At 43.2% G+C, this 14145-nt stretch overlaps 1 protein-coding gene across 1 annotated transcript in view; it reads right to left on the bottom strand.

The window, feature by feature from the left end:
- The window catches only part of otog (otogelin), an 82325-nt gene that overhangs the window by 35783 nt on the left and 32397 nt on the right, over window positions 1–14145 (bottom strand). The window contains exons 21-27 of the mRNA XM_072464651.1: window positions 9615–9722; window positions 4542–4680; window positions 4126–4266; window positions 3260–3406; window positions 1609–1728; window positions 588–704; window positions 143–299 (exon numbers count right to left, since the gene is read on the bottom strand). Of these exons, the coding sequence (XP_072320752.1) occupies window positions 143–299; window positions 588–704; window positions 1609–1728; window positions 3260–3406; window positions 4126–4266; window positions 4542–4680; window positions 9615–9722 (929 nt within the window). The remainder of the gene's footprint in view (window positions 1–142; window positions 300–587; window positions 705–1608; window positions 1729–3259; window positions 3407–4125; window positions 4267–4541; window positions 4681–9614; window positions 9723–14145) is intronic.

Here is a 14145-nt window from a genome sequence, read left to right as displayed (position 1 = left end):
CACCTAGGTCCAGTTTGGGAAGGTTTCCTCCAAAAGATCCAAAACTTCACTGTTTTTTTATTATAAGAGTCAATACAGAAGAGAGGGTCAGAGGGTCAGGGGGTCAGCGTGTCCGAGGTCACAGTTTCAGTCTCAGACTCACGGCAGAGGGAGGGGCTCCTCCAGTCTACAGACACGCCCTGGAGGCAGCAGCGCTGGGCGTAGGCGGCAACGCTGGAGCAGAAACACTCACAGTCTCCACCTCGACTGCAGGAGCAAGTGTCGGACACACAGTTCATGTAGAACCATGTCACGTCCACCTTAGGCACAAGAACATCTGTTTTATATCTGCATTATATCTCCACCCAAGACCAACAGATGAAGAACAGACAAAGGAGAGATGAAGAACAGAAGAAGAACAGATAAAAACAGATGACGAACAGATAAAGGAGGGATGAAGAACAGATAAAAAAACAGATAAAGAACAGATGAAGAACAGATAAAGCACAGATGCCCTGCAGGTTATGGCCCAGCGTTACGTTTGTCCACGTCTCACATGCAGTAACGACGTGTTTCAGACGTTAAACACATGACATGACAGTTCTCACCACTGGGTGGCAACTCTGGAACACCTCACTGAGCAGGACGGAGCATTGCCTCTTTGCAAACGGCTCTCTGAGCGGGAACACAGAGCAGGGAGGCCTCAAATCAGGGCTGCTCATGCACTAAAGAAACACACAGACAGAAGAATGTTATTGAAAATAATGTATAAAGAAGGAATAGACAATAGTGATTGATCTTTGAGAAGCTGTAGTTAATACAATCCGGCATTTTAAAGGTCCCATATCATGCTATTTTCCCCGTTTCGTAGTCTACCCTAAGGGTATATTTAATAATAATAAGCCCATAACAAAATAGTTATAAAATATCACCCATATCTTGGACCCCACTCACATACCCGGAAATGCAGATGGCTTAGTTTGAGATTCGCCCCCATCCTCACAAAGAACGATCCAACTCCCCCGCCCCAACCCGTGACTTAGTCTCATCGTGAGCGTGCGTCCCCCGGCCACCCCAGGACGTAGCCTATCGAGACGATGGGGGTGTAAACTGATAATATAATAGATCCACAATGTAAACAGAGGTTGAGGCGTGACACAGCGTCACGTCAGTGGCAGCAGCGTTGGAACAGAGAAGAAGTAGCGTTTTAAGCTAACTGGTCCTAAATAGCCGCGGTTCCTCTCGACTGGGTGGACGGGAGGGGGGCGTGTTACAGGTACAGAGTGCTTCCTGGAGGATGGGCTGAAACAAATATGCGTGCTGCGTAGCCCCCGTTTGTCTGCTCATCCGAGGGGAAGGATAGAGACTGTTCTATAGCTAAAGACTGCAGGAATCAATTAAAAAAAAAAACACTTTGGGCACATATATAAGGCACCAATAGCACTGTAAGAAGGTTAAAAGCTCTGAAAAGTCAATTTTGCATGATATGGGACCTTTAAACTCTGTCCCAGGTTTGATTTTCTGCTAAAAGAATAATGACTGTTTTAATTGGGTTCTTTTCTGAAAGTTGCTAAAACAGAAGCAGAAACAGAGCACGTCTAGAGGGTCAGAGTGTCAGAGGGTCCAGACCTCGGTGGCCGTCCAGCTGTTGCCAAACTCCTGCTGTGTCTGAGACTCGATGTTTTCTGGTGTCCGCATCTCGTTCACTGTTTTCAGGTCAAAGTTTCCGCACAAACCGCTCAGCTTCCCCTGAACACAAAGTCATGATGTCATAATGTGTCATTAGTGACTCAGTAGTCAGAGCGCTGCACTCTGACAAGAGCTGCACAAGATATAAGCGTACCGTATTTTCCGGACTATAATACTATTTTTTCATAGTTTTGGCCGGGTGTGACTTATACTTATATTTATACTATATACTTATACTTATTTTCACACTTGCAACCTTATTTCATACTCCAGTGCAACTTATATATATTTTTTTTTCTCCATTATGCATTTTTTGGCTGGTGGGACTTATACTCCGGTGCGACTAATAGTCCAGAACGGTACTAATATCAAAGAGCGCAACAAACACCATCACACAATCTCAGGAATAATCAGTCTCTAAATGTGATAAAAACAAAAGAACATTATAGATCACAGAAGGCCCAAACCAACACGCCAGTCCAGAGAAAAAACACTTCTGTTCATGGACATAAACATCTGCCAAACCTTTTGGTCTCTTCACAGCAGTTGAGCCATTAAAAAAGCACTACAGGGACTCCTTTTGTCTAAAAAGTGAGAGGCTACAGAATTCTGCTGTGGTTTGGTTTATTACCTCACAAACACACTCTTCTGACGAGGTCAAACTGCATCTGGATTTCTTCTGCCCCAAATCCAGGACATCTACAAAAAGTGCTGCAGGAAAAGCCCCTTGGCTTCAGCCCAAACCCTTTAAGTACAGTTTTTATCCTCAGGCCATGAGATTAATGAACATGACCTTTAAGGAGGACTATTAGTGTTATATTTACTGTGTTGATTTGAACTTATTCATTGAGCAGAGAAAGTGCCAGAGCAAACCTCTACCTTTACTTTGTGTACAAACTTCTCACAATAATATCAATATCACAGTACGTAAACACCCTATCACAATCATGTAGACCTACGACTGATCAATACCAAAACATCAACACAGATTGGGGTATTAAATAAATAATCTTCAAAAATTAGCCAGGAGGCAAACCATTACCATGTGTTTTGGGACTGTCATATTGTACAAAAATACTGGACAAGGCAATGCACCACCATCCCACTTAACTTTGGAATAATGTACTTGGGCCTCAAAACCCCTGCAGTGGACATAGTGGATGGATACATTTGGAACACACTACTGGCAGCTGGGAAGAAGGCCCTCACAAAAACACAGATGACTCAAATCGCTCCAATGATTAAGAACTGAACTAATATAATAACAGACATACGCACAATGGAAAAATTAACCTCAGGACTGAACTTAAAAATAGACTAATTAAAAAAATAATGATAACAAAAATAACATTAAAAATGTATTATTAACATGTATATTACAAGTTTAAACACTTTTTACAATAATGGAAAAGGTTCATTACATTTTAATACAAAACTCATTGGTATCGCATCAATATCTTGATACTTACTGTAGTATCATTTGGTTTTGGATCGAATACAATATAAAGTGCTTTGATCGTGAAAAGCTTTAACTCTATGTCTCTGTTTTGTGTTTTAACTCGCCCTTCATCTTTGAGTCTAGGCTCGTTACCTGCCATCGCGGCCCGGCCTGGACGTGAACCGTGGTCTTCCGGTCCCAGAGAACGGTCAGATCCTCCTCGTGGAAATGGACCACGGAGAAAAGCCCAGCCGAGAACAGGAAAACCCTCTGTCTGCGCTCGATCACACTGGACGGGTTCTAAACAGAACAAACAAGTAAACACAAAGAAAACTAATAAACAGCGTACAAAAAAACACATATAGGACAAACACACAGAGAGAGAACCAACACAAAAACAGAAAGAACAAGCAAACATATGGACAACAAACAAACACAGTGGCAAACACAGAGAGGACAAGCAAACAGAGAGAACACACAAACACAGATATAACAAACAGAGATAACTAACAAACACAGATAGAACAACCAAATACAGAGAACACACATAAACGGATAGAACAAACAAATACAGAGAAAACTAACAAAAAAACACACAGAGAGAACTAACAAACACAGGGAGAACAAACACAGAGAACAAACAGAGAACAAACAAACACAGAGAACAAACAAATACAGAGAACAAACAGAGAGAACAAACACAGAGAACAAACAAACAAACACAGAGAGAACAAACAAACAAACAAACACAGTGAACAAATACAGAGAGAATAAACAAACACAGAGAACAAACACATACAGAGAGAACAAACAAATACAGAGAGAACAAACAAACACAAACAGAGCGTAACGATAACCAGGATATGATGATATTCAACATTTATGGGAAAACAAGGGCTCTAACTATATATAGCAGGACAAAAGTCTGGTCTAATGGGACAAAAGTCTGGTCTAATGGGACAAAAGTCTGGTCTATTGGGACAAAAGTCTGGTCTTACTGGACAAAAGACTGGTCTTACTGGTTTCCCTGAGTCGTCGTCGAAGGCGATGAACGTTTGTCCAACACTGATGAGGAGCGACTTCCTGCAGATCACACCACTGTCGAAACAGTCCACGTTTTCAGCGCTGACACTGACAGGAGTCAGTGTGTCCACATTGCTCTGTGGGCCAGAGAGTATTTAGGTCTAAAACAGGTCCAAACCAGGCCTAAACCAGGTCTAAACCAGCTCTAAACTAGGCCTAAACCAGGTCTAAACCAGGCCTAAACTAGGCCTAAACCAGGATTAAACCAGGATTAAACCAGGTCTAAACCAGGACTAAACCAGGTCTAAAAACCAGGTCTAAACCAGGTCTAAACCAGGACTAAACCAGGGCTAAACCAGGGCTAAACCAGGACTAAACCAAGACTAACCAAGACCTGGTCTTCCAGGTTTACCTTGAGAAGGTGGACTCTGCATGAGCCCACGTAGTCGTACAAAAGTCCGTCAAATGTCCGATAGTGTCGGTCTCCGTAGGCGGAGCACATGGAGGCACAAGGCCGGAACACGCACTGGAACGTACCATGCTGACACACACTGAGGGATGACAAAAACACTATTAACACACACTGAGACGACAAAAACAGTGTTAGCACACACTGAGGGATGACAAAAACACAGTTAACACACACTGAGACGACAAAAAACGTTAGCACACACTGAGGGACGACAAAAACATTGTTAACACACTTAGACGACAAAAACACTGTTAACACACACTGAGACGACAAAACACTGTTAACACACACTGAGGGACGACACAAATAACTGCTGTGTAAATATAGTTTGAGATTAGAGCTGCCACAATTAATCAAATAATTGTGACTTGAAAAAATAATCATGTAATAATGTATTTTGATAATGGTAATTCAATGAAAAACTTTTTTTTATAGCAAAGACAGCAGCATATTTAATCAATAATACACTTTATTCATAAATATTCTGTACCTACAAGGCGTCAGTTGCTGTATTTACACCGTTATTGGTTTAAAAAGTCTAAATGTATCGCAGCAATGGTATAAACACAAATATTCATTCTATTGGTAATTTTACCTGACTGTATAAATCCAACTGACCTTTAGGAGGGGCTGTACAATCTCAAACAAACACTTTCCCCAAAGCCGATTCTCAGGATATCTCATTCATTTCTGCATAAAGGTAATTTTTGATAAAAAGCTCCATCAGATCTCACAGTTCAAACCACTTTGTCAGTTTTTATCGCCCTGTTTATTTATTCAGACGCATTTGGGGTTTTTCAGTCCAATCTGATCAGACCAGTGTGTTCAGGTTCCAGAGGACGTTTTTTTGGATGCCGCTCTAAAGACCTTTGTCGGGGGCCATTTTTCTGTCAACTCAGAAAACGGGACAGACCAAAACGCCGTTCCTCCAGAGACCGGCGTTCACAAGGGGCTAAATGGGGGGAGATACGAATATGAAACCCAATTCTTGACAAAAAGCTGAACAAGACGACCGATTTATGAGAGTTTATGAAGGAAACTCTAAAACAGGGTCTTCAGCTCTAATGAAAGGGTTCAAGTAATAAAGAGAGGTAAAGATACTTTTTATATCAATATTAAGGAGATTTGTTGTTGTGATTGACCCATTGTATCGAGTGTAAATCCAGGGTGACTCAAGATTCATATCAATTGGGAAGTGAAGGAACTTTCTGCTGAGATTTATCCAATCACAACAGACAACTGAAATTTAAGTATTTGAACACCCTGCGTTTTGCAAGTTCTCCCACCTAGAAATTATGGAGGGTCTGAAATTAATTGTCATCGTTGGTGCATTTCCACTGAGAGAGACAGAATCTAAAAAGAAAATCCAGAAATCACATTGTATGATTTTTAAATAATTTATTTGTATTTTTTTGCTACAGTTAAGTATTTTAACACCTGAGAAAATCCGGAAGAATTCTGGCTGTTAGACATGTTAGTCTCCCTTTAAAAAGTCCACCTCTTCTCCACTTAATCATCTAAATTAGAAGCACCTGTTTGAGCTCGTTTGCTGCATTAAGACACCTGTCCACCCACAATCACTCAGACTCCATCTACTTCCATGGGCAAGACCAAAGACACCAGAAACTAAACTGTAGACCTCCACAAGACTGCAAAGGGAAATTGGTAGGACAGAGGCTAAAGATGACCCTCGGACTGGGGATCCATGCAAGTTCTCACCTCGTGGGGTCTCAAAGATGATAAGAAAGGGGATGAATCAGCCCAGAACTATGGGAGGAGCTGGTCAATGACCTGAAGAGAGCTGTTGTTGTTGTTGTTGTTGTTGTTGTTTTATGGCGGTTGGCATCCAATTGTTGCATTACCGCCAGACTTTATTCCTCAGACTTTTCGTAGTCCTCAGACTGTCGTAGTCCGTAAAAGAACTCCTTCCATTGCTGGGACCACAGTTTCAAAGGTTATTATCTGTAATACACTACACCGTCATGGTTTAAAATTATGCAAAGTACAGAAGGCTCCCCTGCTTAAGTCGGCACATGTCCAGTTTGCCAATGACCATCTGGATGACCCGGAGGAGTCATGGGAGAAAGTCATGTGGTCAGATGAGACCAAAATAGAACTTTTTGATATAAACTCCACTCGCCGTGTTTGGAGGAAGAAGAAGGACGAGTACCATCCCAAGAACACCATCCCTATTCTGAAGCATGGGGGTGGAAACGTCATGCTTTGAAGGTGCTTTTCTGCACAGGGGACAGGACGATTCCACTGTATTAAAGAGAGAATAAATGGGGCCATGTATTGAGATTTTGGGCAACAACCTCCTTCTCCCAGTCAGAGCATTGAAGATGGGTCGTGGTTGGGTCTTCCAAGGAGTGGAAGCAATAGAAAGTCTTTGGAGGGAGCTGAAACTCTGTGTTGCTCAGCGACAGCTCCGAAACCTGACATATCTAGAGATTTATCTCCTCTCTGTGTGGAGGAGTGGCCCAAAATCCTTGCTACAGTGTGTACAAACCTGGTCAAGAACTACAGGAAACGTTTGACCTCTGTCATTGGAAAACAAAGGCTTAAGATAAGATAAGATAAGATAAGATAAGATATAAGATAAGATATTCCTTTATTGTCCCACATGGGGAAATTTCATTGGTGCAACGCAGGTAGATACAGAGGTAGATACAGAAGAACAGATCACTTATAGGAAGTCTGAAAAACACTTTCAGTAGAAGATCTCCTATAAATAAATAAAAACTCCCATAGACAAATAAATAAATAAATACCATTGCATGTGATCCCGACAGTAATTGCACATGAATATGTGTCACGACAGCACATAGATTGCACATGAATTTCACAGTAATTGCACATACGACAGAATTGCACATCAGTATTAGGTTAGGTCAGTATTGCGACGGGATAACGTGACGATCTCCGGTAAGACGACAGTTCTCCGCAGTTTCATGAGTTCCTCTTTTGTGGAAACGCGGTACGGCGCCGGCCGGGGGGCGGGGCCGGAGCCGGGGGGCGGGGCCGGAGCCGGGGGGCGGGGCCGGGGCCGGGGCCGGGGGACTCAGAGCCAAGACACATCGCAACGACACGACGAAAACACTCAATCCAGCCGAATAAAGTCAAAACAAGTTAATTTAAAGCGATTCCAGTGCGTGTCCCGATCGTTCGTGAAGTTCCTCTTTCATATAAACGTGTATATAAACGTGTACCGACGACACGCCGTACTTTAGCGCGGCCGGAGGGCGCGGGGGGGGGGCTCGCTCGGAGCTAGCTCACGTCACAACAACACAACGAACGCAACGAAAAACGCTCAAATCCAGCCGAAAAAAGTCAAAAACAGTTGAATTAAAAAACTATTCCAGCGCGTGTCCCTATCGTACAGTAAAATAGAAAAAATATACTAACTATATTTACAAAATATAGGAGATAAAGCACAATAAGTGTGAGAAAGAAGAGAGAGCGTTTACACCGGGCTGCCAGCTGTACCAGCGCCTTATGTACCTTCTGTACCAAATATCAACAATGATTTGTTTCAGGTGTTCAAATACTTATTTGCTGCAATAACTTACAAATAATTATTTAAAAATCATACAATGCGACTTCCAATGTGATTTTTTTTTTTTTTTAAATTCTGTCACAGTGGAAATGCAACTACGGTGAAAATTTCAGACCCTCTCATTTTTAAATGGATTACTTGCAAAATCGCAGTGTTTACATACTTACATTTCTCACTGTAAATGTAGCGTCGCACCAAACGTTTCTTAACCTTGTCATATTGTTTGTAAGTATCAATAAAATGTTCCAAAATAGAGATTATAGTCTGTCAAGGATGTAAAAAAGAAGACACAAACCAGTGTAATTCGATGACATTAAAAAGACTTGATTTAGATATTATTGAATTAAAAAAAACACACCGACAATCAAATTTTGACATAATAGTTTCTAAGAATATGAACAGAACCCATGTTACACACAATAAATGTACAAAAATATACAAAACGGTGCACAATTTCACAATGAGAATGAGGAAACAGAAGCACAGATTAATGCAAAACTGTAGTAAAAGATGAAAAAAGTGAGCACACACAAACTGCACACTTCTATAACCCAACAATTAAAGTGACAGGAGGTGTCATCACAATAGGGAATAGTCAAAGTTTATGCAGAATTTACACAAAGAAACTTTTTGGACTCGCTAAACATTAATTTAACAAAATAAAGTCTCTCATTCATTTTTATTTGTCAAACAAAAAAATGGTGATGTTAGCTGAGTTTTGGCCCAGTGTTTGCTGGGTAATTTCCAAGTGTGATGTCATCAATTACAAAGAGGAAGTACAATTATAACCCTAAAAAAAATGCTGGGATAAAATGTGTATAATTTTTAGCAACATTTAAAATATATCTATCTAAACTGCGTTTTCAGTTTGATGAGTCTCCTCATTTATGCCACAGATTATAATTTGTTTTGGAACGCCGACTCTAAACAGCACCTTCTTATTTTAATAATAGACTTTATCTAATAAAATGAATTGTAAGATTTAGCATTAGAACGGCCATTTAATGCCATGCTGCGGAACATTTCTGGCAAAGCAATAACATCTCCATGGAAACAACGGGCCGACTGATGCCAAAATACTGATGTACGAGGTATTGAGAAAATAGGGTAGTGCGAAAGATTTAAAAAAAAAATTTAATTCTCATAATTTTGTTTTTTTAAACATTGTCGGTGTAATCCCTCATTCGTCCAGACGTGTTCCATTGTAGAAAAAGCTTCAGTTGTAGTCATCTGGACTTTTTTCTAACCGAGTCCAGATGACTACAACTGAAGCTTTTTCTACAATTTTTTCTACATTGTTTATATTTTTCTTTATCTTTGTTAGGTCAGGTCAAACTGGGGTGGAGCCAAATCATTTATAGGTTTAACATAGTGTACGCATATCTCCTTTCACTGCTCCACCCGAAAAGTTACAACTTAAAGCCTGCGATGAAGGTGATGGCGAGTGTTTTCGTTACCAGTGGTGACAGGCGGACGAGACTCGGTCCCCGGGGAAATACTCTTTTCCCTTCCACAGACATGGACAGGCCTGCGGCTCGAAGCACTCATCTCCGTGTTTCAGGAGCCTAAAAACACACCACAAACATGATCATTTTAGTAGCCGACTAATCTAATCTTTAATGATGAAGTAATGAAGTAATGATCTACTAGTGTAGGGCTATTCAACATCAGGCCCGGGGGCCAAATCAGGCCCTCCAAGCAATTTAATCCATTCCACGACCCATCTTCCAAAAATAGAAAAATAGTACAAATCTTCTTCACTGGTTTGATCCTTGGTTAGCACTAGTTTAGTCCTGGTTTGATCTTGTTTTAGTCCTAGTTTAGGTCTGGATCTGTTCTGGATGGGCAATTTTACACATCCATCCATCCATCCATCTTCTTCTGCTAATCTGGTGCCGGGTTGCTGGACTCCCAGACTACCCTCTCCCCAGACACTTCCTCCAACTCCTCCGGGGGGATCCCGAGGCGTTCCCAGGCCAGTCGAGAGACATTGTCCTTCCAGCGTGTCCTGGGTCTTCCACGGGACCTCCTCCCGGTGGGACATGACCGAATCACCTCCCTGGGGAGGTGCCCAGGAGGCATCTGGAACAGATGCCCGAGCCACCTCAGCTGGCTCCTCTTGACGTGGAGGAGCAGCGGCTCTACTCCGAGCTCCTTCCGTGTGACTGAGCTCCTCACCCTATCTCTAAGGGAGCGCCCAACCACCTGGCGGAGGAAACTCATTTTGACCGCTTGTATCCGCAATCTTATCCTTTCGGTCATTACCCAAAGCTCAAGACCATAGGTGAGGGTAGGAACGTAGACCGACCGGTAAATCGAGAGCTTTGCCTTTCGACTCAACTCCTTCTTTACCACAACAGTCCGATGCAGCGACTGCATCACTGCAGCCGCTGCACCAAATCGCCTGTCACTCTCATGCTCAATCCTTCCTTCACTCGTGAACAAAACCCCAAGATACTTGAACTCCTCCACTTGGGGCAAGGACTACCCAAGCCACCTTTTTGCAGTTGAGAACCATGGCCTCGGATTTGGAGGTGCTGATTCTCATCTCAGGCGCTTCACACTCGGCTGCAAACAGTCCCAGTGCATGTTGCAGGTCTGGGGTTAATGAAGCCATCAGGACAACATCGTCTACAAACAGCAGAGATGAGATCCTGTGGTACCCAAACCGGACACCTTCCAACCCCTGACTGCGCCTAGAAATTCTGTCCGTAAAAACTATGAACAGAACCAGTCCAACATGCACTGGGAACAGGTCTGACTTACTGCCGGCAATGCGAACACAGCTCCTGCTCCAGTCATACAGGGACCGGACAGGCCTGAGCAAAGGGCCCTGGACCCCATACTCCCGGAGCACCCCCCAAAGGACACCACGAGGGACACGGTCGAAAGCCTTCTACAGATCCACAAAGCACATGTGGACTAGTTAGGCAAACTCCCATGAACCCTCGAGCACCCGATGGAGAGTATAGATCAGGTCCAGTATTCCACAGCCAGTACGAAAACAACTCTGTTCCTCTTGAATCCGTGGTTCAACTATCAGTTGGATTCTCCTCTCCAGTACCCTGGAATAGACCGGGGAGGCAGAGGAGTGTGATCACTCTGTAGTTGGAACACACCCCCCTTCTTGAAAAGAGGGACCACAACCCCGGTCTGCCAGTCCAGAGGTACTGTCCCCGACCGCCACGCGATGGATGATGTTGCAGAGACGTGTCAGCCAAGACAGGCCTACAACATTCAGATACTTTAGGTACTCAGGGCGGCTCTCATCCACCTCCGGAGCCCTGCCACCGAGGCGTTTGCCAACAACCTCGGTAACTTCTTCAGCCCGGGTAATGGACGAGTCAGCCTCCGAGTCCTAAGTCTCTGCTTCCTTTTCGGAAGACGTGACGGTGGGATTAAGGAGGTCAAAGTATTCCTTCCACCATCCGGCAACATCCCCAGTCGAGGTCAGCAGGTCTCTACCCGCACCGTAAACGGTGTTGGTGAAGCACTGCTTCCCTCTCCTGAGGCGCCGGACGGTTTGCCATAATTTATTTGGGGCCGACCGATAGTCCCCCTCCATGGCCTCCCAAAACTCCTCCCAGCCCTAGATTTTGCCTCTGCGACAGCACAAGCTGTCGTCTGGCCTGCCGATACCTGTCAATGACCTCAGGAGACCTACAAGCCAAAGAGGCCTGATAGGCCTCCTTCTTTAGCCTGATGACATCCCTTACTTCCGGTGTCCACCACCGGGTTCGGGGGGTACTGGAGACCTTGCGACCACAGCTCCGAGCAGCCGCATTGACAATGGCGGTTGAGAACATGGTCCACTCGGACTCAATGTCCCCGGCCTCCCCCGGGACATGGGAGAAGCTCTCCTGGAGGTGCAAGTTGAAGATCCTACTGACAGAGGGCTCCACAAGACGTTCCCAATAGACCCTCACAGTGTGCTTGGCTTCCTGGCTTCCTGGCTTTCTGTCAGGCTTCCTCCTCCGCCAGCGGATCCAACTCACGACCAGGTGGTGATCGGTTGACAGCTCTGCCCCTCTCTTCACCCGAGTGTCCAAGACACACGGCCGGAGGTCAGATGACACGACAACAAAGTCGATCATTGATCGCCGGCCTAGGGTGTACTGATGGACACCCTTGTGCTTGAACATGGTGTTCGTTATGGACAATCCGTGGCTAGCACAGAAGTCTGAACACCGCTCGGGTTCAGATCGGGGAAGCCGTTCTTCCTGATTACCCCTCTCCAGGTGTCACTGTCATTGCCCATGTGGGCGTTGAAGTCCTCCAGTAGAACGACGGAGTCCCCGGTCGGTGCACTGTCCAGTACCCCTCCCAAGGACTCCAAGAAGGCCGGGTACTCTGCACTGCTGTTTGGCCCGTAGGCCGACACAAAAGTGAGAGACCTGTCCCCAACCTGAAGGCGTAGGGACGCGACCCTCTCGTTGAACTCCAACACGTGGCGGCTGAGCTGAGGGGCTATAAGCAAGCCCACACCAACCCGCCGCCTCTCCTCGCGAGCAACACCAGAGAAGTGGAGCGTCCAGCCCCTTTCGAGGAGATGGGTTCCAGAACCCAAATTGTGCGTGGAGGTGAGGCCGACTATATCTAGTCGATACCGCTCAACCTCCCGCAAACCCCACAACACACATCAATGTTGGTAAAGCCTTTTGTATGTTATTTCTTATAAAAATCTAATCTATCAGTTGTTATCTTATTGTATTAACTAGACCCAAACTGTTGAATGTTAAATTGAATTAGACCAGATCTAGTGGGTTTCATTTTGCCATTTTAAGTATCTTTTGTTATTTATCCTACTGTTCAAACATGGTTTATTGCAGTATTTCTAAAGCAACATGTCACACTCCAAACGTTGTTTATCTTGGTTTAGAAGAGCAATGGAGGAAAAACCTTGTGTTGCGGGATAGAGGAGCGAGTTCTTTTGTGTGTGTAGTAATTACATGCTCAGATTGTGTTCGGACGCGTTTGTGTTTCAGCGATAACACCGTGTCAGATAAAGTCCAGGCCATGGATCACTTACGGCTTCAGACACTCTGCGTTTAAGTTTAAGACAAAACTCTTTATTTTTTGAGTCAGTTTGTTCTCTCAACATTTAAAAAATCCCATAAACACAACAAAAGTGTCAAATCTGCTCCAAAAATGTTTAATTCCTCCATTGAATCCACTTTGTTTTGTCCAAATGCATTTTTCTCGCACAGAAACATAAAGATCAGGCCTTAAACCAGCTACTACACACACCAAACTTTACAACTTGGACTCAATAGTATTTTGACGGAACAGGCAGAATAATGTGTTAATTAATTCAAGTATGAAATAAAAACATTTTTTTAGAAATTAGAGATTTTTTTAGGCAATTTTTCAGTCAGATCTAGTTTACTCAAAAACTAAATAAGAAATCCAAAATTCCCTCTGTACATCTACCATATCAATAAAAATTAACCTGAGAGATTTAAACTTGCTTTGTCCATTTTTAGATTTAAATGTCCCAAATATGTGAAAATTTTGCAGCCTCATTTCTGTATGAAAAACTTGTAAAACATTTTTTCTTACATTTATGTGAGTGAATGACAGCAGAAGTTTCAAATTGAGATCTTTAAATTTAAGATTTTTCCCTATTCACCTGCAGCGTCTGGACAGTTTAGTTCTAAGTTCTAAATTCTAGCTTTGTTCGAGACATGATCCTTGAGAACTGGCACCAAAAGACAAATGTACTTTTTACTGTTGAGTTAAGAGCGATTTTTTAAATAATTGCGTTTAATGGAATTAATTCACATTATAATTCTGTTTTGTCTTTAAACATACTGTAGATATTAAATCGTAGAACTTCAAGGACCAGTTAACTATCAAATAACAGGCATAATTTAATAGTAAAGGTTCTCTGCACTATTTAAAAAACAAATGTTTTTACTAAAATACTCAGTAGTTTGTTCAGATATCGGTATCGAAACTCAGGTAGTCCTCGGTTTTGGACCTCAACTG

The sequence above is a fragment of the Eucyclogobius newberryi genome, unplaced genomic scaffold, assembly GCF_026437365.1.
Source record: "Eucyclogobius newberryi isolate DKJ021-1_F unplaced genomic scaffold, fEucNew1.0.hap1 SCAF_5, whole genome shotgun sequence".
NCBI lineage: Eukaryota > Metazoa > Chordata > Actinopteri > Gobiiformes > Gobiidae > Eucyclogobius > Eucyclogobius newberryi.
Note: the sequence above shows the minus strand (reverse complement) of the source record. Positions and strands in the feature narration are given on the sequence as shown.